Source organism: Diadema antillarum, unplaced genomic scaffold, assembly GCF_040938485.1.
Source record: "Diadema antillarum isolate AM-2024a unplaced genomic scaffold, OU_Dant_1.0 scf00000157, whole genome shotgun sequence".
Classification (NCBI taxonomy): Eukaryota; Metazoa; Echinodermata; class Echinoidea; order Diadematoida; family Diadematidae; genus Diadema; species Diadema antillarum.
The window spans coordinates 951,974-976,396 of NW_027271046.1; the positions used below are offsets into that span (position 1 = coordinate 951,974).

Sequence of the window (24,423 nt, forward strand, 5' to 3'; positions counted from 1 at the left end):
CAAGCGAAATATACTAACTGCCAACATTATGCTAGTGCTCAAAAGTATCTTCAGATTGCTTGGAAAGACGGCGGCATACAATCCCAACCGCCAAAGGCACAAATACACCAGTGGAATTCTTTTGTGAATCCTTACAAAATTGACAGCTGTTTGAATAGTTACTGCCAGTTGGAACTCTTGTTCTTGAACCTCCTTAATTGGTATCATATAGGGACTACCGCCAAATTGGTCATTTCAACATACCCGCTATATATTGCTCACGAAATGAAAAGACTATGCGTACGTAATGACGAGACCATACGCACGTAATGACAAGACCACGCGTACGTAAGGAAAAGGCCATACGTACGTAATGACGAGACCATACGTATGTAATTCCAAGACCTTACGTACGTAATGACAGAAATCTGTTAGACCATACGTACGTAATGACAGAAGCACACGTACGTAATGGCAAGACCACGCGTACGTTATGACAGTAACATGCGTACGTTATGACAGTAGCATGCGTACGCTAAGAATTTCATAGAACTATAATGACAAATGTCCATGCGTACGTTATGACAGAACCATGCGTACGTTACGAAACAACCATGCGTACGTTCTGACAAGCACGCGTATGGTGTTGGCACGCGTTTTGGCGGCGATGGCCTTCCATGCTGCGCGCGCGTATGCGACGTGCGTAGCGTGCAGTGCATCGGTCATGCTCAGTGCGTGGATTGCCATAATTCGTGATTTGCTCTTTTCGCATTGAGGCCACCATCGACCACATCGACGTACGTACAATACGTGTAGCGTCAATGCTTGCTGCTGTGTGTTGTAGCTACAGTGTACCTCATCCAAATCTCTCACCGTGCGACGACAAACTGTTCTGAGGGACGTATGACCGACCGAAGGCGCTGGAGTCTGTTCATCAGCCGGTGCAGCAGGCCGAACTAAATTTGGGCGGAATCAGAAACATATCGGCATGCCAACATCTCTAACGTTACAATGAATGTAATCGAGTATGGCCACGGAAGTCACGGCTCTCCCGACCGCTGTAGGTTTCCCGGTTTCCCTTCGATTCGAATTGGAGAGAGATGGACTCGTGCATGGAGAGAGGAGTGCTGGAGACTGGAGTGGTCTGGAGCTGAGCTGAGAGAGCGAGAAGGGCAATAAATGTGGGCCTGGGGTCCAGGGGTCAGATGGGAGTGGGGGAGGCCGAGGGGGTGGGATGGGGAGAATCTGGTATTGCACTGGTTTAAACTCACTGGTTACGGGCACTAATACTGTACTGGAAGATATCACTGACCATGCTGACAATGAATTAGACTATTTCTAGAGTCTAGACCACTTCCATTAACATAACAATTAGGAAATTCACCTCGGTAACGTAGAGTGATAAAATGGCAAATGGGCTAAATCGTGGTATCGATCATGATTGGTCCCCCTCTTTACGCCTAGTAAGTACTAGTAATAGACATAATATTCATTCTGTGTGGCGAGTGCATATGTGTCTTCACTAACTGCAAAGTATCAGTGGCAGATCCAGAGGGGGGTGGGCGCAAGAGGCGCACGACCCCCCTTTAATCGTTAAAAACAAAAGAAAAAAAAATGAAATGAAACCCGGAAAGTTTTGTTGGTCTTTGCTGCCCTTTTTACTGTGAATTTGAAGAGGTAACGGGCTCAGGGCTGCCAACATTAGAAACTAGTTGAGAGTGACACTCCCATATAGGCCAATGCTGTAATTTAGGAGTCAAAATGAGTGAGATCAATAGAAATGCATGCAAATGATATTTTAGAGTGAGAAAGGACCAAAATGAGTGAGTCTCACTCTCAATGAGTGAGAGTTGGCAGCCCTGCAGCGACAGGGCTGTATATAGTGAAATTACAGTAACGAGCCCATGATTGGTACAGCGCCATGATTGGTACAGCCTAGTATTCTTCGACACACTGAAGCTGAAGCTAATAAATGATTCATTGCCTTGTATGTATATCATGTTTGAAAGATGAAGGGCTGCCAACTCTCACTCATTGAGAGTGAGACTCACTCATTTTGGTCCTTTCTCACTCTAAAATTTCATTTGCATGCATTTCTATTGATCTCGATCACTCATTTTGACTCCTAAATTACACCGATTGGCCTATGGGAGTCTCACTCTCGACTAGTTTCCAATGTTGGCAGCCCTTGGCCCGTTACCTCTTCTGTTCACAGTAATACCAGGACAGCAAAGACCAACAAAGCTTTCCAAAAAGTTTTTGCTCTCCATGACCTCTTGCCAAACTAGATTTCAAGCTGGAAATTAGCAGGCAAGTTAAGACGTGGTCCTCATTTTGGACCGCTATTTACCAGTTGTTGGGCACTGAATGGTGAATAGTCATCTTCTGTGCAAGTGAAACTGGTCATGATGTTCAGTCAACTAGCCTGTAATATGTTTATTATACTGTATTTCCTAGCAGAGGATGAATGAGCATTACAGTCAAACTTTGACTCAATGAACATAATGAAACATGCTCACTTTGAAATTGTTTGTCTTCTTTTCATTTCCTCTTCTTTCCTCTTCCTCTGTACCAAGGTACCTCTTCTTCTTCTTCTTTGGAACTTTTTCTTCTCTAATTCCTCCTCTTCTCCTCCTTCTTCTCCTCCTCAGTATTATTATCATCATTATTATTATTGTTTGCATTTCAGATGGTAGAACAGGACATAAGCACCTTCACTGCACATTAATCTTGTATCAATAGTGCATACAGTACAGAGTGTAGGCTGTTTTTAGATAGTTATATGAACCGTAAGATGTAGTGAGAACAAAACATTGTCTTACCCACAGAAAGGTTAAAATTATAAAAATTTGACACTGATGTGCATGCTGTTAATTTGTCTATCTTACTAGTACTATCACAAGTGCAGGTGTGTCTAATCTCCTAGTTGCTTATGTCTTTTGATTTGTTTTGTTAAAAAACACATTGCAGTTGATGACGAGGACAGATGCCCTGATCCAAGTGCCAATGATATGCCATTGCAGTTTTCAACAAGAAATGGACCAATGGTCATAGAACAAGTTCATGATGTTGGTAAGCTGAAACCATCTTATATTTGAAAGCAAAATTCTTTCAAGGACAAGTTCCCTCATATCATTGTTTTAATCTATTTTCTCCTCAGATATATCTGGTTTCTATCAAATTTCTTCCCGGCAAAAAGGTAAGGGTATCTATCTAATTGGGGGCTGCAGCCCCCTCCCCCCACACAAATTTTTGGCTATTAATGAAAAATAAATCCCCAATATTGCTAAGGAGCATTTACCTTTGACCTCCCTTTGGCCAGAGGTCCCCACTCAAAAATAGTGTCTGGTGGGTGTCATAGAGCAGGGAGGTCTCACCTCCCTGCATAGAGTGAGTCAGTATTTAGTGATAATATCCCTTTTCGGATTCATGAGAGGACATTGCTATCTGGTATTCTTTAATCAAGTAAAAATTTTAATGCTGAATATTTATCTTAATTGTTTCCCAGGGGATGTATCACCAACCTTATCCCGGCACTTCCTAACTGAAAGGCAATATTTAGGGAGAGGAGGAGAAGTTCCCGTTCGCAGAGGAAGGAGGAGTGGGTCTAGTTTCCTTGATGACTCGAGTGAGTTAGTCCCAGGGATGATGCACGAGTTGGGCCAAGGGGCCACTGCTCTACCCGCGGATCTCTTGACTGGCGAGGCCATGAGCCATGGGTATGGAGCCGCACACCTGTACCCCGGCCTGGTCCAGGGAACGGACTACAGGTTTGAAGGTCAGGGGTCTGTTCCTGCAGGTGCCATTAGTCCACTTCTGGGCACTACCAAGAGTGCAGACATGCTTGAGGTGTCCAGGAAATCTGTATTTCATTTCAAGGGCTTCACTGTCTTTCAACCTAGTGTCAGTAAGTTGAACTACACATTATGAGACACTTGCTTGTATATATGGTGACTGCATCTTTATCAGGTTCAGATAGCTTGGTTCTAGTTTGTATTTTTATCTTTTTATTGTGATGAATACAAGGCTAATTAGAATATTCCTAATTTGTCGTTATTCAGAGGCTCTGGACACAGAACAAAAAATTGCTCTGGTTTGGTATCCATTTAAACTATTTTCCAAGCATATGTGAACCTCTTTTCACACCTGTTTAAGAAAACTGCTGCAGTATACTCTCTAATTCTTAATTTTTTGTTGCAATGCTGGCAAAGACTTCGGAATATGATTGTGTCTGAATATGCACAGTTGGCTGATGGCCATGATGATGAAAATAATTGTCATTTATTTGCTTTTCTTTCAAAATATTAGATTGATAAATTGAATGAATTAAACGGAGTGAAATTTATAACTTGTTTATATTGATTGAGCAAGGGTTGTAATATGCTTCTTGATGACTAGTGAACAGGATTTCAAGAATATTTCGATTGCAGTCTGATGATGTGTGGTATTCAGTTATGCCATACTTGGTTTTGTATTTGTTGGAGTAGCTGTGGTACGGTAAAATTTTGCTCCAAGTTTTCCTCTTGAAATCTATACATTCATATAGAGTACATATGACCGCTTACATTCAATTTTTGCATTTAGTATTCTAGATGGTTGCATTTGATATTGAAGTATGATAATTAGATTAGATAATTAGATTAGATATCGCATCAAAGTCCTTATACTTTCTTTCAATCTACAGATCCCGCTCCACCCACTCCTGGTGAGAGACCACCTGGATGCAAGACTATATTTGTCGAGGGATTTCCTGATGCCATGAAGGTGGAGATGCTTGAGGATCTCTTCGCCAGGTTGGCCGGGGAGATCGTCAACATTCGTCTCGGAAAACAAAATGTCTGCTTCATCAGATTTGCAGATGAATTTTCAGTCCAGGCAGCAATGTCAGTAACGGGTAAATATTCTCATCAACATGAGCAGGGAAGCAGGCTACAGGCCTGTGCTAGTGTGAACGGATGGTGTCAAAGCCTTTGATTCATGAATAAAAACCTCGTAGGCAAGTCATGATCATGAAATTATCTTTGTGTTTTTTCATAAAAAATGTTTGTTAATCTGTCTACAGTGGACTCCCCTTATAATGAAGTCCTCAGGACCAGCAGTTTTCTCCCGTTATAACGAAATTTTGTTATAGTTGAACATATAACCAATAGAAATACATAGAGTGGATAATGTTGCGGCCTAAATTTTTACTTCGTTTTAACCGGAATTTTTTTTATAATCGTGTTAGTTTTGATGGGAGTGCACTGTATTTCCTTGTTGCAACTGTAATGCATCATGGTACAGATGGAGGACACATGACTACAATGTCATGTCAGATGAAAGATGGACATTGATGCTACCAGTGTCGTTACTATCAGTGGTGTATTTTCGTCTGGTCTATCTCTTCTGTCCAGTATGAAAATGCTTGCATCAATTTTGTCCACCATAAATCACTTCACAACATGGAAATGCAGAATTGAGTAAATGAGAGATGATGTCTCTTTTACGAGTGTATGATTTGTCCTGATTACTCAGGCTACACTGTACGCATCGGGGCAAGCCTCAATCCAGAAAACAATGGACGACTGCGAGTAGAGTATGCGCACACTCGCCACGACGTGCAAGAATACGAGCGTGAACAGAGACGCAAGGTCCAGGAGCGTCGACAGAGAGAGAGTGAGCGGGACAATTACAGCCCGGGGGAACAAAGAGTAGTTCCAGGCTACTCACGGATAGATGGCCTTGCACTCTCTGCCAAACTCAAAAGTAAGTTTCTGAATTCATGACACAAGAGAATACCTTTCAACTGATTGACAAATTGCCCCACATTGACGTAAACAAGAACTGAATTAATCAGTGTTTTAGGTGTAGCCATGACAAAAAAATCATGGGCATATGTACTCGAGCAGGATTCGAACCTACGACCTCCTGATCTCCGGACAGGCGTCATCTCCACTAGACCACCGAGATTTCGCCCGACAGCAAGTGTTGGTTCTAATCCTTATAGCATGCAGCGGGTACTGCGCAATTATTCAAATTCATGCAATTCTTCCGTCGAGATATTTTCATTGCAACTGATTGTTTACGTTGACGTAGGGCAATTTGTCAGTCAGTTGCAATGAAAATATCTCGAGGGAAGAATTTCATGAATTTGAATAGAGAATATGTTTGTCCAAAATTAGACCCCGTTATGAATTTCAGAATATCAGCATTGCCCAGCGCTAGGAAAGTAGATATAAAGTGAGCAATGTCTATAAAAAATGTTTTTATCTGCTTCATTCTATTGCTGAATAATCAACTTTGTCTTATATCTTGTAATGTAGGGCAGCACTTGCCACACAATATTTAGGTTTAAAATATCTCAGCGAGCAATAAATGATTACTAACCATGATAACAATGCATAGTTTTGTTAGAGACTGTATGCATCCAGTAGAATTTTACTTCTGATAAGATGTATGTAGATACACAAACTCATTCCCAGTTAGACTGATAAAAAGTGTGTGCAACAAATTAAACAAATGGGATGGAAATATGAAAGAATCTTGTGATATTTGAAGTTCCTGTCCTGTAGGGAATTTTATTGCAACACTTAATTTTCATATAGTATGGTTTAAATGTAATTTTTCATTGCTTTTGTTTAAAAATACAATTTCAAGTCATGGAACCTTTATTCTCTTATGGTTTAGTACTGTATCAATTTCTTAAATCTTTATTTATCATATAGAGCTATCAAAATTATTGAAAACTTGCAAAAGACGAATTTAAGTATAGATAGCTTGATTTAACTCCCAAGATGTTTTTTTTTTTTTTTTTTTGCCTCATACCAGCATATCGCTTTCAGTAAGGTGCAATTAACAGAATGTGATGTGTGATTATGCTGAAATGCATAACTTTCTATCATTATTTGTGTATAATGACAATTGATGAAATAAACCAAATGATGTGGGTATGACCTTTGATTACTGACCTTAAGGCCCAAATTCACTAAGGTGGTACAATTGAAACCATGGTTTAAACCATGGACAATTTGTATGGAGCGTTACGAAATCAGTCATTTTTTTGGACGAAATGACTGATTTTGTAACGAAATAGAAACAATTGGCGCTCCATACAAATTGTCCATGGTTTAAACCATGGTTTCAAGTGTACCACTTTTGTGAATTCGTGCCTAAATGTATGATTTGGAATGGTGTCACATATTTCTGTCCTGAATCAGGACAAATTTTCAGAAGGAAATATTAGCAACCAAGTTCTGGCATTTCTCTGTAGATCCGGAGGTATTTCCTCAAGCTGCCAACCAGCTGGTCCTTTGGTTGGAGAGGGGAGAATGTGATAAGAAGAATGCAGGTGCATTCTACAGCATGGTGCAGTCCACACACTTGTAAGTCCTTCTTTGACAGGTATATTTTAATAATAGTCATGTTCAGACGGTGATCCTCAACCTCAAGAATAGCTATCTTCGAGGATAAGCTCTTGCCCCCTAACTATGACATGCGTTTACATGCATGATGTAGCTTATCCTCAAAGATAGCTATCCTTGAGGATAGGCTCATTGCCCCCTGTAACTACACTTTTATCTACAAGTTCCTATCAAAAAGTTCTGTCCACACAATGCTTAACTACGAGTAGGAAACCCCCCCCCCCCCTCTTCTACATGAACCATATGAGCATTAGATATATGCTGTTGACTGGTAGTATCTCTGGGATTATATGATGTCAATTTGTCCAGATGGGCAGCAAGGGCCAGGAGCATCAAAGCCGTAGAATTAAGGAATTTTAAAAAATCTACTCTAGAAACAGTAATGATTGAGCTAGGTACCTGCTATGTGTAAGTACTCTGGTGACTGTAGTTTGAAAATCGTTCATGGTAGATCTGGGGGCGCCAAATTCGGAGGCAATCTTCATCAAACTGACAGGTATTATTGCTAGGCGAGAGAATATCTATTTGTAGAAATGGGTGCTAGAGCCCCAAATAAGAAAATATTTAAACAATTTCCTTCAGATCTATAAAATCTGAAATGTTCTGAGTTAATAATGTAAATTTGTGAGTATACTTCAAACATGTTTAGTTTGTTCGCAAGATCCAGGGATGCCCCCCTTTGGGCTGGGCCAAATTTGGGACCAGTTTTCACATTTTGATCTTTTTGCAAGGGCATGGTGGAATTTTCTACAGACCTCTCAGGTAGTATCACCATAGTAACAGAAAATACAAATGAACGCCATTACCTCCTGGAGGCAAGTCAAAGTTTGTTGTTTTCTTCTGCGGTAGTAGTCTGCATGAAAGGTGAACTTGCAATGCTCAGGTGAGCGGGAGACCCACTGCAAGTCTCTTGGCAAGTTAGGTACATATTAACAGCATAAAGTGCTGCTATTCTTTGTGGCAGCCATGTGAGAAGACTTGTCGGGGAGAAGGCCCAGTGGGACCAACAGCTAGGCCAGATGCAGCTGGCTCACCGCACACACATCATGGGAATCAACACTCAGTGTAAGTCTTCAGTCCAGCTCCTAGAATTTCGTTTACCCTTTGTTTTTGTTTTTTTAATGTGTGTTTTTTTTTAAGTGAACAAACGGATAGCTATCAATACTGTGCGATAAAACTGCAAAAGGTTTGTTGACATTGGAATCAAGATGCCTGCATTCCCACTAGTCTCTGAGTCTTGGAGAAAATTTTGCTCCAAGAGGTTTGTTCACCAAAGTCTGTATGTGAATGCTTCCAGCAAAACTTCTTGTGTTGGAGATTAATATAACTGAGTTGAGAGGTATGGGTTTGCATATGTTGTGTGATGAACTTCATAACTACTTCTGCGTGTCTTCAGTTGTCAGCTATTACCACACAGAACCATTAATGGATACATTTTTCTCCAGTCTGTCTGCTGGATTCGAGGGCTGACCCCAAAGCAGGGATGTGGTAAGATGAGTAGGTGGAAATGTCCAGTCTTCTTGACACTTTCTGGCCCTGTGGGCTGTCTCACAGACATGATACTGATAGGGTACTCTGTATTGAGTGTTGTTTCAAATCCCTCTGAGAGAGACTTTGTGTTTGATTGAGCTGCATTTAGGCATCCTCGGAAGGTGGATCGGTGTTCATACATTGTATAAGGTTTTAATAAAAGTTAACAACCGCATCATGATGGGTAAGGTGAGTACATCATCAGTCTATCATTCCTGCATTCCTGGATATCGCTATGTCACACATGATAGAACCAAGAGGTTATTGCACACTGTTTCAAGGGATTCTACAAGAGACTTGTAGTTGCCAGACTAACAGCTCCATAAGATTCAGAGAGCCAGATCTGGTTAATAATGAGAAGAAGTTATAAAACACCCAAACAAACAGACAAAAAAAGAAAAAATAAATAAATAAGAAAAAAAAAACAACAAATGTCATCACTTCAGCTAGGAAAACCATAATTCTCAGAGATGCCAAGTCAGAAATCAGATAGGAGTGAGATTTTGCAGTGCTGTAGCACCACTCAAGCAGGTTGGTGATCCCCCTTCTGTGTTAACCCTTTGAACCCGAAAGGCCGGAAAACCGGCCGCGCGCAGAACGTGCAAATACCCTAAAGGCCGGTATACCGGCCAGAAATCATGTGACTTTGATAACTTGAGTTTTAACTGTCAGGTGACCCCCTAAATAGGACGCCATCTCATTACAACGATGCGGAGAGATTCTTCGGTCTATACTTTCGTTGATTACGGTTTGGATTTGCAAGTTTTGAGCTATAAAAATGGCAAAAAGATGCTATTCTGCAGAGGAGGCTCATGCGATAATCTTAGGTGAATCATCTGGTGATTATGAGGAAGCTATTGACAAGTCATATTATAGTCAAAGCAGTGATTTTGTAGATGAAACGAATGAGCTAGATGCTGCACAAGGTGATATACAATCTTAGCCGGGTATAAGCGGGGGAAATAGCAGCTGGAATGCCGTTAGAGCTGGAGCTGGAGGTGATCATGTTGGTGATCGTCGAAGTCAAGGGGGCGTGGCACAGTCAGGGTGTGAGGTTATTGTTTTTATAGCTAACATTACTAATGTTGATTAACATTATGATTATAATCATTGTTGTCATACTGAGCTATTATTGCAACTCAAATAAAATTGGAGTAATCATAACCACACTTCACAGACCTGTGGTTATTTGTTTTTGTTGTATTTTTTGTATGTATTACCAATGTATTCAGTCATTTAGCAAAATATGCTCAATATGTGCAAATAATGCAGGGTGAGGGTCACGACCATCTCAAATAATGCGGGGTTCAAAGGGTTAAAGGGGATGGCTCGTAACTGATCAGTGGGAATCAGTGGGAATGCTGGGGGATGATTGTTCCAGTTCTTGTGGGATTCATTTAAGAGTACATTACATATCTATTGTTGTGGGAAAATTGTTTACCTCAGAACAGTCTCATATTCAAGTAATGTGCAGTTTAATGTCCCGTCACTGTACAGGCATGCTAGCCTGGAAACATTAAACTGCACATTACTTGAATATGAGACCATTCTGAAGCAAATAATTTTCACGCAACAATAGATATATAACGTACTCTTAAATGAATCCCACAAGGATTGGAGCAATCATCCCCCAGCATTCCCACTGATCAGTTACTGGCCATCCCCTCTAAGGAGGAGCATTAATGTTTTCAAACTGTAAATCATGCAATCTGGTGTATACCTGAGTAATACCAAATTCAATTCAAAAGTAAACTTTATTGTCAATGCAACAAATTCTTTCCGATACAGCAGTTCCAAAAAATCAAGGTAATACAAAATATCTAAACGTACACTGGAAAGTGGGAAAAAAAATGAGCAAGCACATAACTTATACTGTAAAACATTATATTTTAGCGGCATGAAATTTTCATGAATTGGAGCCGATGGCCTTCTTCACGGCATGAGATATTTGCAAGTTGCCTCTGCATTATAATTTTGCGAATCTTTGCACTCGCGAAATTTGTGAAATTAAAATGCATGTGAACATTTCTCGTTCTACAGTATCAAAATATTTGTTCAAAATTATTGTGTTATTGCAAGAGAGATGCCCACATAAAGACAAGCTTGTAAAAGTGTGGGCCATTCAAACCTTACTGCTATTAAAGCCTACTCTGAATTTTTTTTTAAAGCATTCTAATAGAATAAAGAACAAATCTGGTAGAATAAAGATTGCCCCAAAATATGACAATATAGTTGGTGGAAATCAATATTTTATCTTTTTGTTTTTCAATTTTGTCTCTGTTTGTGAGGCGTGAGAATGAACTTGTCAGCTTTGTGAGCATGAGATAGACCCATGAGGCTCGACTGCAGCATGTTTGAAATTTGGTACATTTGGTTTCTACATCTGCAGTCTACCCAGTGAATGGGAAAATGATAATGTGAAGCCAAACTTATTGTATTTGATGTGTAACTGTGAACCCATGGTATTGGATTCTGATATTTATAAGATGTAGATTTATAAGTGTGTACTTTTTGCTTGGTAGTGAAAGAGTCATTTTTTCTTTTCAATTTTGAAAAAAGTATTCAAGATAAAAAAATGCATGCAAAAAAAGTACCTTTGAAAGAAGCAGTCATATTTCTCTGCGCCTGTAAATTGGCTCTAGGGCAATTACCCCCTACGCAATTACTCCAACCCTTCCCATGACTCTAAATCTAACCCTAATCCTAATCCTGAACCCAATCCTAACCCTAACCCAAACTCTAACCATAAGACATAACTCATACCCTAATCTTTACTCTATCTCTAACCTTACCACTAATCAGTATTTAGCTGGGGTGGGGGAGGGGGTAATTGCCCTCGGGGATATACGTAATTGCCCTGATATGCTTAAAATTGTGTATCATTTTTGTTTTGTGTTCAGTTTTTGGTCCAGTTACAGGTAACTAATTTGCATTTCTCCATCACCAAACGGCTGAAATATGATGTGACGATTCAATGCCGATATACCTATTCACTTTTTCATTGTATGGTGGATCAAAGTCGCATTCAAATTAAAAAAAAAAATGTTTAGAGGACTATATATGCAACAAAAAAAAAAAGAAGAAAAGAGTCAACACAGATACTGGTAAGTGAGTATTATACAAACTCTTTGTCTTTATTTAGTCTTGTATTTTTTTTAATGGACAAAGTGTTTAAGTTCGTCAGGAATCATTTCATTCCACAAGAATTTTATCTTATGATGTTACTCATCCTCATGCAAAATAACATCAGGCATTCTTCAATTCAAATGACTTTAATAGTAAAAGCTAAGTTGTGCCATTTTACCCTAATTGTTAAAAAAAGATTCCAACAAAAACGTGTACTTCGGCCCAAAGATTTTCAAGACATTACAATGAATGGTAAGACGGACAATTTGCGCATTATTGTCACCTTGATGCTCAAGCCAACCGTAAATGCAAACAAGGAATATATTTTGAGTAACACATAATTGCAAAGAGATCTTGTAGCTCTTTTACCCTTCAAGAACTCAGGGAACCAAGATCTTCTTGCATTGTGCTTTTATGTCAAGGTTTGTGAAAAACAAAGCAAAACCACAGAAAAAAGAGAGTTTCTTTTTTCAGGAAAATTTGTCTTATTACCTACCTCTTCGTTGTGTCCATGGTTGGGAGCAGACTCCCTGATAGAGCAGGTTTTGGTGAGTGCATGCAAGCAGAGGGTCTGGGACCACTTCTCCAAAGCACAGAGGAAGAACATAGAGGGCTGGAAGCAGCAGATAAAGGTAGGTGTTTGACATACCCAGTACCACCCTCCTCCTCCTCCTCTTCCTCCTCTTCCTCCTCCTCCTCCTCCTCCTCCTCCTCCTCTTCCTCCTCTTGCTCCTCTTGCTCCTCTTGCTCCTCTTGCTCCTCCTCCTCCTCTTGCTCCTCTTGCTCCTCTTGCTCCTCCTCCTCCTCTTCCTCCTCTTTCTCCTTCTTCTCCTTCTCTTCATGTTTCCAAGGGATACTCAGATGTCAAAAGGTCAAGTATGGTGGTGATCACTTGTTTTGCATCCAATACATCTTGATCTCCAGAGAATTATAAGAATGGCATATTGCTGAACCAAGATGGCGCATGTGAGTAAGTGAACATTGTTGTTACGTTGCCTCGCTTAAATTTTACATCAACATGTTCATCGGATGATGGCAGAAAAAGAAACCAACAGGCCGAGACACTCCGAAAATGGCAAGGCAACTTGAGGAAAAAGCTATTCAAGACAAATTTTCAGAAGTGGAGTGTGAATGGAAGAGAAACTGTTAGCAGAATGGATGACGAAGCGTGGAGTCAGACACACAGGAACATGAGCTATGCAGCCGCCGCAGGCATGGCGGGCAGATGTACAGCATCAATCGGCCATGGGGAAATGGCTCCGAAGTGGTTCTCTGCCTTTGAAAGATCACATGAACAAGCGATCCAAGCAGCTCAAAAAAAGATGTGTCTGGTATGGTTGGTGAAGTGAAGGAGGCAGTGCAGTTTTAATGAGTGGATGTGTGACAAAAAATCAACAAAATGGAGAAAATAATCCACAAATATGAAGAAAAAGAATGGCATATTGCTTAGCAGGGGAAACAAATATTCTGTACACAAAACTTTGTGAGTGGTGATTTTTCTTTTTTCTTTTTTTTTTCAGTACATGGGATTGACTCTTTGGCAGGATAAAATTGTCCAAGAGTAAAAAGCGACTGCTAAAACTGCATGGAGTAGACACTAATTTGTTACTGAGTATGGCATGGTTTATCAAAAGCATTGTTTAGTCTGTTTCATTCACAAAATCATCAGTTACAGTGTGACAGTAGCCATTCCAGTCTGTTGCAGTGCATTTTACTTACTGTGTCGAAACGAGGTAACAAATGCTTCGACTGTTTGTTCACACAGACATCAAGCTTGCCAACTTTATTGGGTCCTATAATGTAATGTATAGTTGAGACAATAAATTATATCTTTTCATTGATACCAATGTGTGAAAGCTTAATTCAAAGGCGTACACAAGTTGATGCAAATGTTTGTTTTATGGTTAGATTGAATACATGCATCAGAAAGTCTATGAAGAGTATTTCGATATTTAAAAATAAATCAGATTATAATGAAATTTCAAAGTCATTCAAATTATTCTAAATACTCTGGTAAGAGAAAGGATAAAGGTAAGTGTGTGGAGCCATCTACCTGTACCAACTATGAACTGACTCTTGAGTGTATTACAGATTAATACAGTTTCTCTGTTGGCTTAGATGCTCATTTAGAGTACATAGTCACTGTGGTAGTGTGTCTATTAGTGATATTTAAGTTCAAATTGAACTAGCCCTGTCTACAGCAAAACAAGAATGCAGGTTTGGCATATAAACTATAATGAGAATACCATGGTAATGTATATACATAGGCTATGACATTATGATGTACAATAGTAATTACATGTCATCCTGTTATTTCTTATAGCAGTTCTGCGCATTCCTCTGCTACTTACGAACAGAAAACTTATGTTTAATAGTAGTATTATAACAGAAGTCAGAAAATTGCTCTCATATATTTTGGTTTGGTTTGTCTTAATAGCTTCCAAGCAGTCAAACTTATAGAAAATTTGATGTTTAAACTGAACAGTTGTTGTGCATATATTGTTGTCCATCTCTATGGAATGGTTTGCTCACAGGAAAAGAATTGAGAGGAATTTTGCCAGTAATTTTTGCTTTTGCTGAGAGAGTCGAAAGTTTGAGGTCAATCCAGCAATGTTACAGCTAGTCAAGTTACCCTTCTCATGAAGGAGTAGATAGAAGGCTCAAGTTTTGAGGCAGGGTTCAAGCAGACTTCATCCTTACAGGATTTTGTGCAGCAGAATTTCAATTGTTGCATTTCTGAAGGATCATGGTTATTGTAAGTATTGATTGAGTGTTATTGACACCAAGTGACACACACACACACACGCACACACACGCACACACACAGAAACTGAGGTGAGCAACACAAGCTGCCTTGCTCATGCAACAGACTCGGACTGCCTATTTGTACCGTGGAGAGCAAGGTACCAGTAGTTGATCATATGTAACCACTCTTGAGCCCAGCTGTCCTAAAAAAAACAGAATCTGAGTGCAACTTCAAAATGAGGAACCGAAATATCAGAATAGGCCATGCTAGTGGGATTTACTCTGTACTTGTGGATTCTTCAAGGTAATGTAATCTTGAGTGTTGCAAGTAACTCTGTTTCTGTGCAGCAGTCATCTTGAAGAAGTCTGGTCTGCAATAGCACCGTCAACGATGGCAAGTAATTATTTGAGCCCAGCTGTCTTCGAAAACAGAATCAGACTGCGACTGCCAAATAAGGAACTGAAATACCAGATGAGACCATGGTGGCGGGATTGACTCTTGTGCATTCTTCAAGGTAAAGTACTCCTGAGTTATGCAGGTAACTCTGTTCCTGTGCCGCAGTCATCATGAAGAAGTCTGGTTTGCTACAGCAAAGTGGACGATAACAAGTAATTATGTCAAATTTAGTCCTGATGTGATGATGTATCAGTGACTAGACGTGGAAGCATCGGAAGATGGTGAGCATGACAACACCAGCAATCTCCTCTGCATCATAGTTACCATGGAAACTGGGAATCACCCACCAAGCCAGGATGTCATTTGACACTTGATGCCACAGTGGTAGGAGAAAGTGTTTGATAAAAACTACAATTTGGGTAATACTTGTAGAGCACTCTTATGTTTCTACATCATGGTATTCTGAAATTTCCCGATGTATCACATGTTAAGATGGTAAGTGAACAAATTTAGGGATAATTATTGTGCTAGGAATTCCATTCTTCAATCTGACTCCTGTATGTCCATACATTGTAAGGTTGGATATGTCTGAACTTACATTTGTGTGGGTTTTACCATCAAATGGAGGTTGAGATTGATTGAAGTTTTGAGAGATTTGTGCAGTTTATGTGAGATCCTTTCTCATGATGACAACAAAGAAAAATCAGTTTTGCTGTTTATCTTTCATGATGATGATCTAACCATTACTATAATGCCAAGGCAAAGTCAAAATGATTTCACTTGATACCTTTTAAGAGTTGTATCAATCTTTTAACAAGGCTCTTTACAAAGAGTGAGATATGAACAGAGAGAACATGAAAAGATGATAGCAGGGAGAGGGTATGTTTCAGATACATGTATATGAAAGATTGCCGAGTCTATCCAAAATTATGAAGAGATATTCAGAGAGGAAATGTTCAGCTGTTTGTATGTTTTCCATTTGATGCACTGACATAATAAATAACAAAGGAAACTTATTGGCAGTGAAACAGTCATGTTTGGTTTAAGATATTTTACAACAAACCTCACATTTTAATGTTCTGTCGCACAAACATAAAGAGTAAATTTCATGGTCTTGTGATATTCATCTGTTCAGAGGGGTTGGTGTCCAAACAAGTTGCATGTCTTGTAGTTGAACATGCATAGTTTGATTATCACTATACAAGGTTAGTACCCAGGATGTAAGTACAGAGAAATGACTACAGTGCCTTGGGCACTTTATTTTGTTGGAGTTGGCAAACTGTGAGAGGGCCCTCTCTAAGTTTCATTTGTGGTCATTTGATGGGTTTGTAAGGATGGAGGGTCAGGATGATGTCATAATATATCTGTCTGGGTGTACTTAGTCAAATAAACATACAATATAAATGACTATGAGTATAAACTTTGGCTATTTGTTTTGCTTTAGTTTGTAACTCCCAGCAACGATTTTTTTTTTACTGGTGTTTTATTTGTATTTTGTGCAGAGCCTACATCAGCAGCAGCAAGATGCGATGGGACTCGGCGAAAAGGGGGAGGCTGAGATGGACCTCTCTGACGACGATGACGGCACTGGAGAGGCGAAGCGTATTAAGATAGAGCAGAATGTACCAGGTCAGTTCACATATGCTGCATCTTGATGTCAGTTATCAAAGTCACATGACTTGAGTAGAGCGAGGATGGAACAACCTATGAGGGTCTTTGTCTGCTGTTAAAAGTGACGGCAAATTCATACTGCTAAACATTTGACACAAAGTTCTTCTTCCATTCCTGTAAAGCTTTCAATTATGCATATTTCTAACCCTGAAGAATTAATTCATTTGCAATTTCAGCCATACACACTTGTGGAATAAACCTACACACACACACACACACACACACACAAAAAGCTGCACAAATTCAAAATACAGATATTCAATTACTGGTGATTCATACGAACCTTGTGAAGCTGTGGTTTAGACTAGTTTACTCATAGTAATCAGAGAACAATGACTATTATCAACATCAAAATCCAACACTTACCTGTGTGTATTTCAGTTTTCCTCAGTTGCAGGACATTTGTACAAAGCATGGTAAATTATCTAACATTCTTTTTATGGCAGGGTATGATGTATGAGAGTACAAACTGTGCTGTACAGCTTTGCTGTCTTGACAACAATCCGTTCTTATTTTGTCCCACCCTTCTTTCCAATGTTCATACTTCAGATGGTCGATTTTTATGTTTTTGATATTTGTTGTCATGACCGTCTCTATTTTCCCTCATTGCCACCAAAATTGTATCAAAAGTGGAATCCACAAAACCCGTCGCCAAGCAGCCGGACCCGCCCGACAACGAGCTCCAGCTCCAGGTGCAGGCCCTGATGCATCAGAACAATGTGCTACGCAGCCAGCTGGAGGCGCTTCGCACCGGGGAGGAGGGGGGCGGGGCTGGAACCAGCGGCACCAGTGGTGGTAGTGGCCCCACCCAGCCCAGTGCCACGCCCCCTTCCACCCCCAATGAGGAGACGGAGACACAGATCAAAGCCTTGCAGCATTCCCTTCTAGCCATGCAGCAGGTAAGGACCAATAAGACCTTAACTCTGAGCTTGCAGAAGGAGCAACTTTGCACCATGTAACATACACAAATCCCATAGAACAGCAATTTATCTTTCATGTAAAGTTAAAGCCCAAACAAAGTTCTGGTACGCCTGTAAAAGTTGTCAAATTTCGCTCCCAAATGTGAACGTATGCCTAGGAAATGTGCGGAATAACGCTGTAATAACAAGATATTCGATGAGTAACAACGAAAATGCGAAATATTTACCAAAAAGGTTCAGTCTCAGAACTTACCTGAACGGGGTCAGGCTAAACTCAGACTCGGAGATAACTCGGCCTCGCTTTGACGGTGGGATGAGTTGTATTGGTTGTCCCTCTGGATATTGTACAGTGTTGTACTATGGGAGCGGCCTGTATAAACGTTACATTGTAGCGCTTCGCGTTCTGGCTACTCGCAGTAATAGTCCGAGTTGTTACAACGCGCGCGTCAAAAACCTCTTTGGCGTGCATGAAAAATTAGTGTGCGCCTATCAAGCACCTCTAAAAACAATCAAAGACGATTGATAAACAACAACAAAAACTTCAAAGACCGCGCGTCTCAGCAACTGAGATGATGTGCGTATAGGCTTGAGGACTGCGCGCTGTCCATTTGTTTTGTACAGGATTAGCACGCACTTTCCTGTCTGTTCAGTTAGGTCTCGTTTGGTATTATACAGTAGAATATGGCGATCACGAACTGCATGTAAATTGTCTGAAATAGGGTCGAGATTTCCCTGAGACCAAGTTAGTCTGGAGCCTTCTGGAATAAAAGTCGGTTTTCCGACTTTTATTATTTTTCTCAAAATACTCCAAAACGACTCATCGTCCCGGCAAATCGCGTCAGCCAGGTAAGTTTCTTTGTAGACTCTTTCGATATATTGCAAGCAAATATGAAATGGTGCCAGACGGGTTCTCAAGCCCTTACCAGAACTTTGTTTTCACTTTAACTGCTGCAACCATGATAACAACTGCCTATGCTCCTCTAAGGCTGGGGTATGGCAATTCTTGGAGAAAATCCCACTTTTAATGCAGGAGTGATTGCATTGTTTTGTTCAATTTTTCCCCCTTCAGCCAGGCAAGACCACAGATATGCAATAATTTTGTTGTTTGATCTCACATGTTGGAGTCATATTGTACAGTTGTAGTTGTAGCAAAGTTATCAATTAGCTAGTCATGCATGTGTTGCGACTAAATGTTGAATTGTAAGTGCTTTACAGACTCATTCATCTGAAATCTAACAGTGAGGCGTACAGCCTGGACATTATCAAATTTGCCATTACTGTCATACATGCATGCAATCCAACCAACTCTTCATATTAGACATACACAACAATTTGTGGATGTATTCACCCATGAAAATGATGCTTTGGAACCTTTTAGATAGCATGTGAGCAGTTGACTCAAACAACCATCATGAATTGGTGCACTTAGATTATGAGTTTGTTTGTTTGTTGTTTATTTTGTCGTTTGTTTATTTGTTTTGGTGATTTCACATGTTGCGCAATGCCATACACAGTTCTGTATGGAAACACAGATATAGCACATCACCAGAAGAGTATTTTGGTGGCAGTGTTTGAAATTTCTTATCATGACATTCTTTATATTCTCTGTAACTGAGATCACTTTGTGTTAGCTCTGATTTGTACAAGAAAAGCACTATGTGAAAAACACTGTGTTATTATCATTTTTTATCTTATGTCATCTTTTTCTTTTCTGCAGCAACTACAGGAAACCAAGAACAAGTTAAAGAAGGAGGAGTCTTTGAGAAAAGAGGCAGAAGAGAAAGTGAAAGTAAGTTCCTGAAAGATTAGTTTAATTTACTTTAGATAGTCCTGAAAAGGGAGGAGAGATGCCATATTCAACTCATTGGCTGGAATTCACTGGGGTGGTTTCAATTCATTCCATGATTAATAAAAAAAGTTTTGCATATGAATGCCTACTATCCCAGTGATTATACCCAACAAATAAGCCAGATTGTCCTTTATGCAATATTGGATATCTGTTGCTGAATGCCACAAATCATGGTCAAAATTTACATCCATCATGAACTAAATTTAAACCCTGTTATGAATTTGACCTCTGTGATGGAAACTGTAAAGATATAATCGTCAATTGAATTAATTCTACAACTTTTTTCTGGATTCTGTGTTGAAACCCAAGCATTGTGTGATCACCTGGTATCTTTGCTTTCACCTAGATTTGTGCACTGGATTTACCATGGTAGTTTTGTAATTGGTTCATTGCCACATTCTTGCATATCATACCCAGTACCTGTTTTTATGTGTATGCATTCCTTGCTTCTTAGATGGATGCTGTGATTTCACTGGAATTGTAAATTTTATTGCAGTAGCTAGGGGAGTTGCAAATCAAAGAATGAAATGAAATCACAAAACTAATGATAAAGTAAATTGATAAGTAGAAAAATGTGTATATTTGTTCTGGTACTTTATTTTGTCCATCTTTTCTGTTTAATGTGCATTGATATTTCCACGGTTGATTTAAACATGCTATTACCAAAATGAGAATTAGCAAATATCATATTCACTCTATGCAGACACTGGAATCTGTGGAGAAGGAAGAGAAGTCGGATGATGGGTTAAGCCTAGAAGCATCGTTCATTGCCATGGACACCAAGAGGGCATCCATGATTGGTAGGTGCCATATTCAGCCTCTCTCAAAGACCTGCTCTAGTTTATGCATTATTCCTTAGAAGGGAGTGTTGAAAAGAAGATGGTGAGGATGATGAAATGCACTGAGAAAGGGAGTTTCTATTACCTCATCTCTAGCTATATATCGTCGCTGGGGAGACAAGACCTCGGATCTACAAAATTTCAAATGTTCAGGAGAGCCAAAAAAACATGGCGGCCAAAGCGCTATAGCGAATGGGATAGCCTTTCCTTGGACATGCCATGGTGGCTTCATTTTTTGGGGTAAGACAGGATTTGGACAAGGACATCACTTAATCAATTATTTGACCATTAATCAAAAAAAGTCATTTTCACCAAAATTGCAGATACAAGGTTTTGTCACCCCAGCGACGATATGTATCTATCCTATTTATCTGTCTATCTATCTATATATCTATCTGTCTATCAATACAGTGCGTATAAAAAAAAATGCAACAAGATTTGATTTCAAATTTGTGAAGATTGTGTTAACTTTACACCAAAATGAGTTGCAACATCTTAAAGCCACATATCTCCTCTTTCCAATGATATCTTATTTATTCATACACGGTCATGGATGGCTGAGTAATCATGATTCTTTTTGGACAATGGGTCAAATTGGACTTGGGACCAAGTTTAGGTACTGCAAGAATCAATGCACCTTATTAGAAATTAACTAAACAAATGGAATAATGAAATTAATTTTAATGAAATTAATGATCGCAATTAATGAAATTGGTGAAATTAATGATCGCAACTTACCATTGTCTTCTTTCGGATACTAGTATCTCTTTTTAACATTACATTCCATGCCCCTTGACATGGCCACCATTCCTTTCCACACAGAGATTAGCTCTTTTCTCCATCTCACGCACAGCCCTGCGAATCATTGGGGCTTGGTGGCGCAGAACTTCAAACTCATCAGTGATTCTTTGTCTCAAAGTTGCAATGTCAGGTGGAGGGGTAATGAACACTTTGCTCTTGATATAACCCCAAATAAAAAGTCACAAGTCAGATCCGGAGATCGTGGTGGCCACTCCACATCATGATAGAAGGCAATCACCCAATTTCCAAATACCTCAGCCAATCTGTTTCTTACTGCAACTAGTCGATGGGCTGGTGCGCCATCCTGTGCCCACCATAGGCATCTGAACACACCCCTTTGTTGCACAGAAAGATTTTCCATTAATTCAGGAATCACATTTTCATTCAAAATTTGTAAGTATCCATTTCCGTTCATGTTGTTTTCAAAGAAGAAGGGCCCTAGGAGCAAACCGTGTCCACAAAGTCCAGTCCAGACATTCAGCTTTTCTCTACAAAAATTGACGTCATAGTTAAATGCAGAAACTGAAACTTGGTCCCAAGTCCAATTTGACCCATTGTCCAAAAAGAATGATTACTCAGCCATCCATGACCGTGTAAGAATGAATAAGATATCATTGGAAAGAGGAGATATGTGGCTTTAAGATGTTACTACTCACTTTGGTGTAAAGTTAACACACTCTTCACAAATTCGAAATTAAATCTTGTTGCGTTTTTTTTGATATGCACTATATATCTATCTGTCTGTCTATCTATCTATCTATCTATCTATCTATCTATCTATCTATCTATCTATCTATCTCTAATGTTCTATCCATCCATCTATCTTTCTATCTATCTACCTATCTAACTTTTTACTTTTCTATCTATACCTTCATATCTGTAATGTATACACATGTGTTCCTATCACAGTCATGTGGCATACTTGCCAACTAATAAAATTTTATTAGATTCAATAAGATTTTTTACGGTAAAAATAGCAAAATCAGATTTTCTGTCAGAGAAATCAGATTTTAAAAAAATATTTAGATATACCTTTCATGTGTATTTTCTGAAGATTTGACTGAAAGTAAGATTTTTAACTTCAGATTGCATATAAAATAAGATTTTTGCAATCCACGAGTAAGATATTTCATCTTGAAATGTTGGCAGGTATGATGTGGTATTGTTTAATGATATCATTATGATGGTTCAAGTTTTCTTCTCTCAATCTGTCATGTTTTTCTTTGCATTAAGTCTGTTATCCCCTTTCATCCATTCCTCGCTAGGACTGCTGAGCATCTTCCTCAATGTGCACCCCTTTGGGGCCTCCACGGAGTACCTCTGGTCCTATATGCAGCGAGTGAACCCCTCCATCACCATGTCAGACATTGAAGCCCTCCTCAACGCCTACCCCACCCTCTTCCGACAGGATCTCTTTGGCGTCGGGGCGACCCTGGAGAAGCGCTGGCGCTACACCCTGTTTGCCAAGTTTACAGAGAGCGGAAAGAACTGAACGCTGTATTGAAAGTGTTACGATGATTGTGTGGATGTGGTTGAAGGCAAAGAGGGATAAACTTGAAGAATTTAACTGTATTGTACCCTGTTGTGTACAAGTGGAGATTAAATTTACAATGTAGGATGTTACCAGGAGACCCTGAACCAGGTAAAGAATCACACTGCCCCCCTTCCCACACATACACACACACACCCATGTGAAGGCAGCCATGGGTGGTTCAGAGGTGTAAGGAGTGTGGTGATGGACCCATTTAGAAGCAAAACAGTCCATTAGTTTTGTACTCTTCCTACTTCTCTATAAAGAAGCACCACTGTTGGGTTAGATCACCACCCATTATGATTGGAATACCAGCTGTGTGGTGTGGGAATGAGCCTGTCTGTGCTTTTCGTCAGATGAGAGAGTATCTCTACCCAAGCCTCGTTTATCACCTCCTCTGGTGGCGCATCATGTCATGTCAAGTCATCATTTCTGAGCCTGAAGACATTGAAAAAACATTCCAGTTACTGGTGGACTAGCATATGTAAGACCAATGGGTTTGAGGTAGCACCTGTCAACAACAGCAAAGAAGGATTAGCGTGGTATGAAACAGGTGGAACCCTGTTGTACCAAACTCCTTTAGAGAAGAATGTAGAAATGTTGTGATACCAGGGTTTGCAAAGAGACTTTGAACTTTGGGGTCATGAAAATTACGTAGTTTTAAGGAGAGTTTGTGAAGTCGCTGGTCTTGATACTGAGCATGCACTATGTGGGCTTCTATTCAACCAGCAGCTACAATGTATGGTCAGCTAAGATGGTACATGTTGACATGTCAATTATCTTAGTCTCATGTCTTCAAAAATGTTAGGATAGTATTTCTTAGTAGACTAGCAACTTTCTGTTTTTAGCAACAGCCAGTTAGGAAACAAGATTCTTGTCATTACCATGACACTTGCCATTTTGTTTAGAGTTGCTATCGAAGCCACTGTCTATGAAATTGAGCCCAGACATCTGTAAATTGCAGTCAAGAGATTGCTTCTTTTTGGCTAACATTCAATGTATAGTGGTCATCAGTTTGTTTCTTAGCAAAGTTCATTCTCCAGTAATCTAGTGCAAAAGATACGAATGTGTGAACATTTTTGGGATACAGAATCAAAATACTTCAGAAATACTCTTTTCTAACGAGGGAAGTATACTGAAATTTGCCCAGCGTAAAATTTTGTATGCACAAAAGTTTTTACTTCTGCAGTATTATCTTTGTGTATGTGAAGATGGCTAGAGGATCCAGTAGCAAGAACAGAAAAGGACTTAGAATAGAGAGGAATATTTCTGAAAATATACAATTTCTCTCTTAAAGTGAGTTCAACCTTTTGCTGAAATTGGCCAAACCAAGTACCCATCATTGGAGGGAGAAAAACAGTTTTCCTAAATCCAACCATGAATGAATGCAATGCATAGAAGTTTAGTATGGTTATAGATGTGCCAAATAATTACATGTACTGGTATTTTTGTGGACCTTTGTATTGTAATTACTCGCACTTGCTTTTGTCAACTTTATGTGGAGGAGTGTTGCAAACTTCATGGTTTTAGTGGTTTTGTTCATTAGACAAAGCATAGCATAGTTTAAATTTGTTGTAGGGAAAACACAAAGCTGTGATGTATGCAATGAGTTGGTACATTCATGATTACATACAG

At 39.6% G+C, this 24,423-nt stretch overlaps 1 protein-coding gene across 1 annotated transcript; it reads left to right on the forward strand.

Annotated features, from left to right (window-relative positions):
• The first annotated feature begins 767 nt into the window (after positions 1-767).
• On the forward strand, positions 768-22,749 carry LOC139722097 (ecto-NOX disulfide-thiol exchanger 1-like). The gene is made up of 13 exons (XM_071633419.1): positions 768-1,039; positions 2,950-3,051; positions 3,488-3,886; positions 4,664-4,873; positions 5,494-5,724; positions 7,229-7,340; positions 8,344-8,444; positions 12,561-12,667; positions 16,680-16,806; positions 17,479-17,747; positions 19,486-19,557; positions 20,321-20,417; positions 22,523-22,749. The coding sequence occupies exons 1-13, from the start codon at positions 991-993 to the stop codon at positions 22,747-22,749; spliced, it is 2,103 nt and encodes a 700-aa protein (XP_071489520.1). The 5' UTR covers positions 768-990.
• The last annotated feature ends 1,674 nt before the right edge of the window (positions 22,750-24,423 follow it).

What these genes read in the sequence shown, in the direction of transcription:
- LOC139722097 (XM_071633419.1), top strand. Translation starts at nt 991, where the DNA reads ATGAATGTAATCGAGTATGGCCACGGAAGTCACGGCTCTCCCGACCGC. An exon ending in TCACGGCTCTCCCGACCGCT is followed by an intron (nt 1,040 to 2,949) that starts GTAGGTTTCCCG and finishes AACACATTGCAG; the next exon opens with TTGATGACGAGGACAGATGC. An exon ending in GATAGAGCAGAATGTACCAG is followed by an intron (nt 16,807 to 17,478) that starts GTCAGTTCACAT and finishes TTGTATCAAAAG; the next exon opens with TGGAATCCACAAAACCCGTC.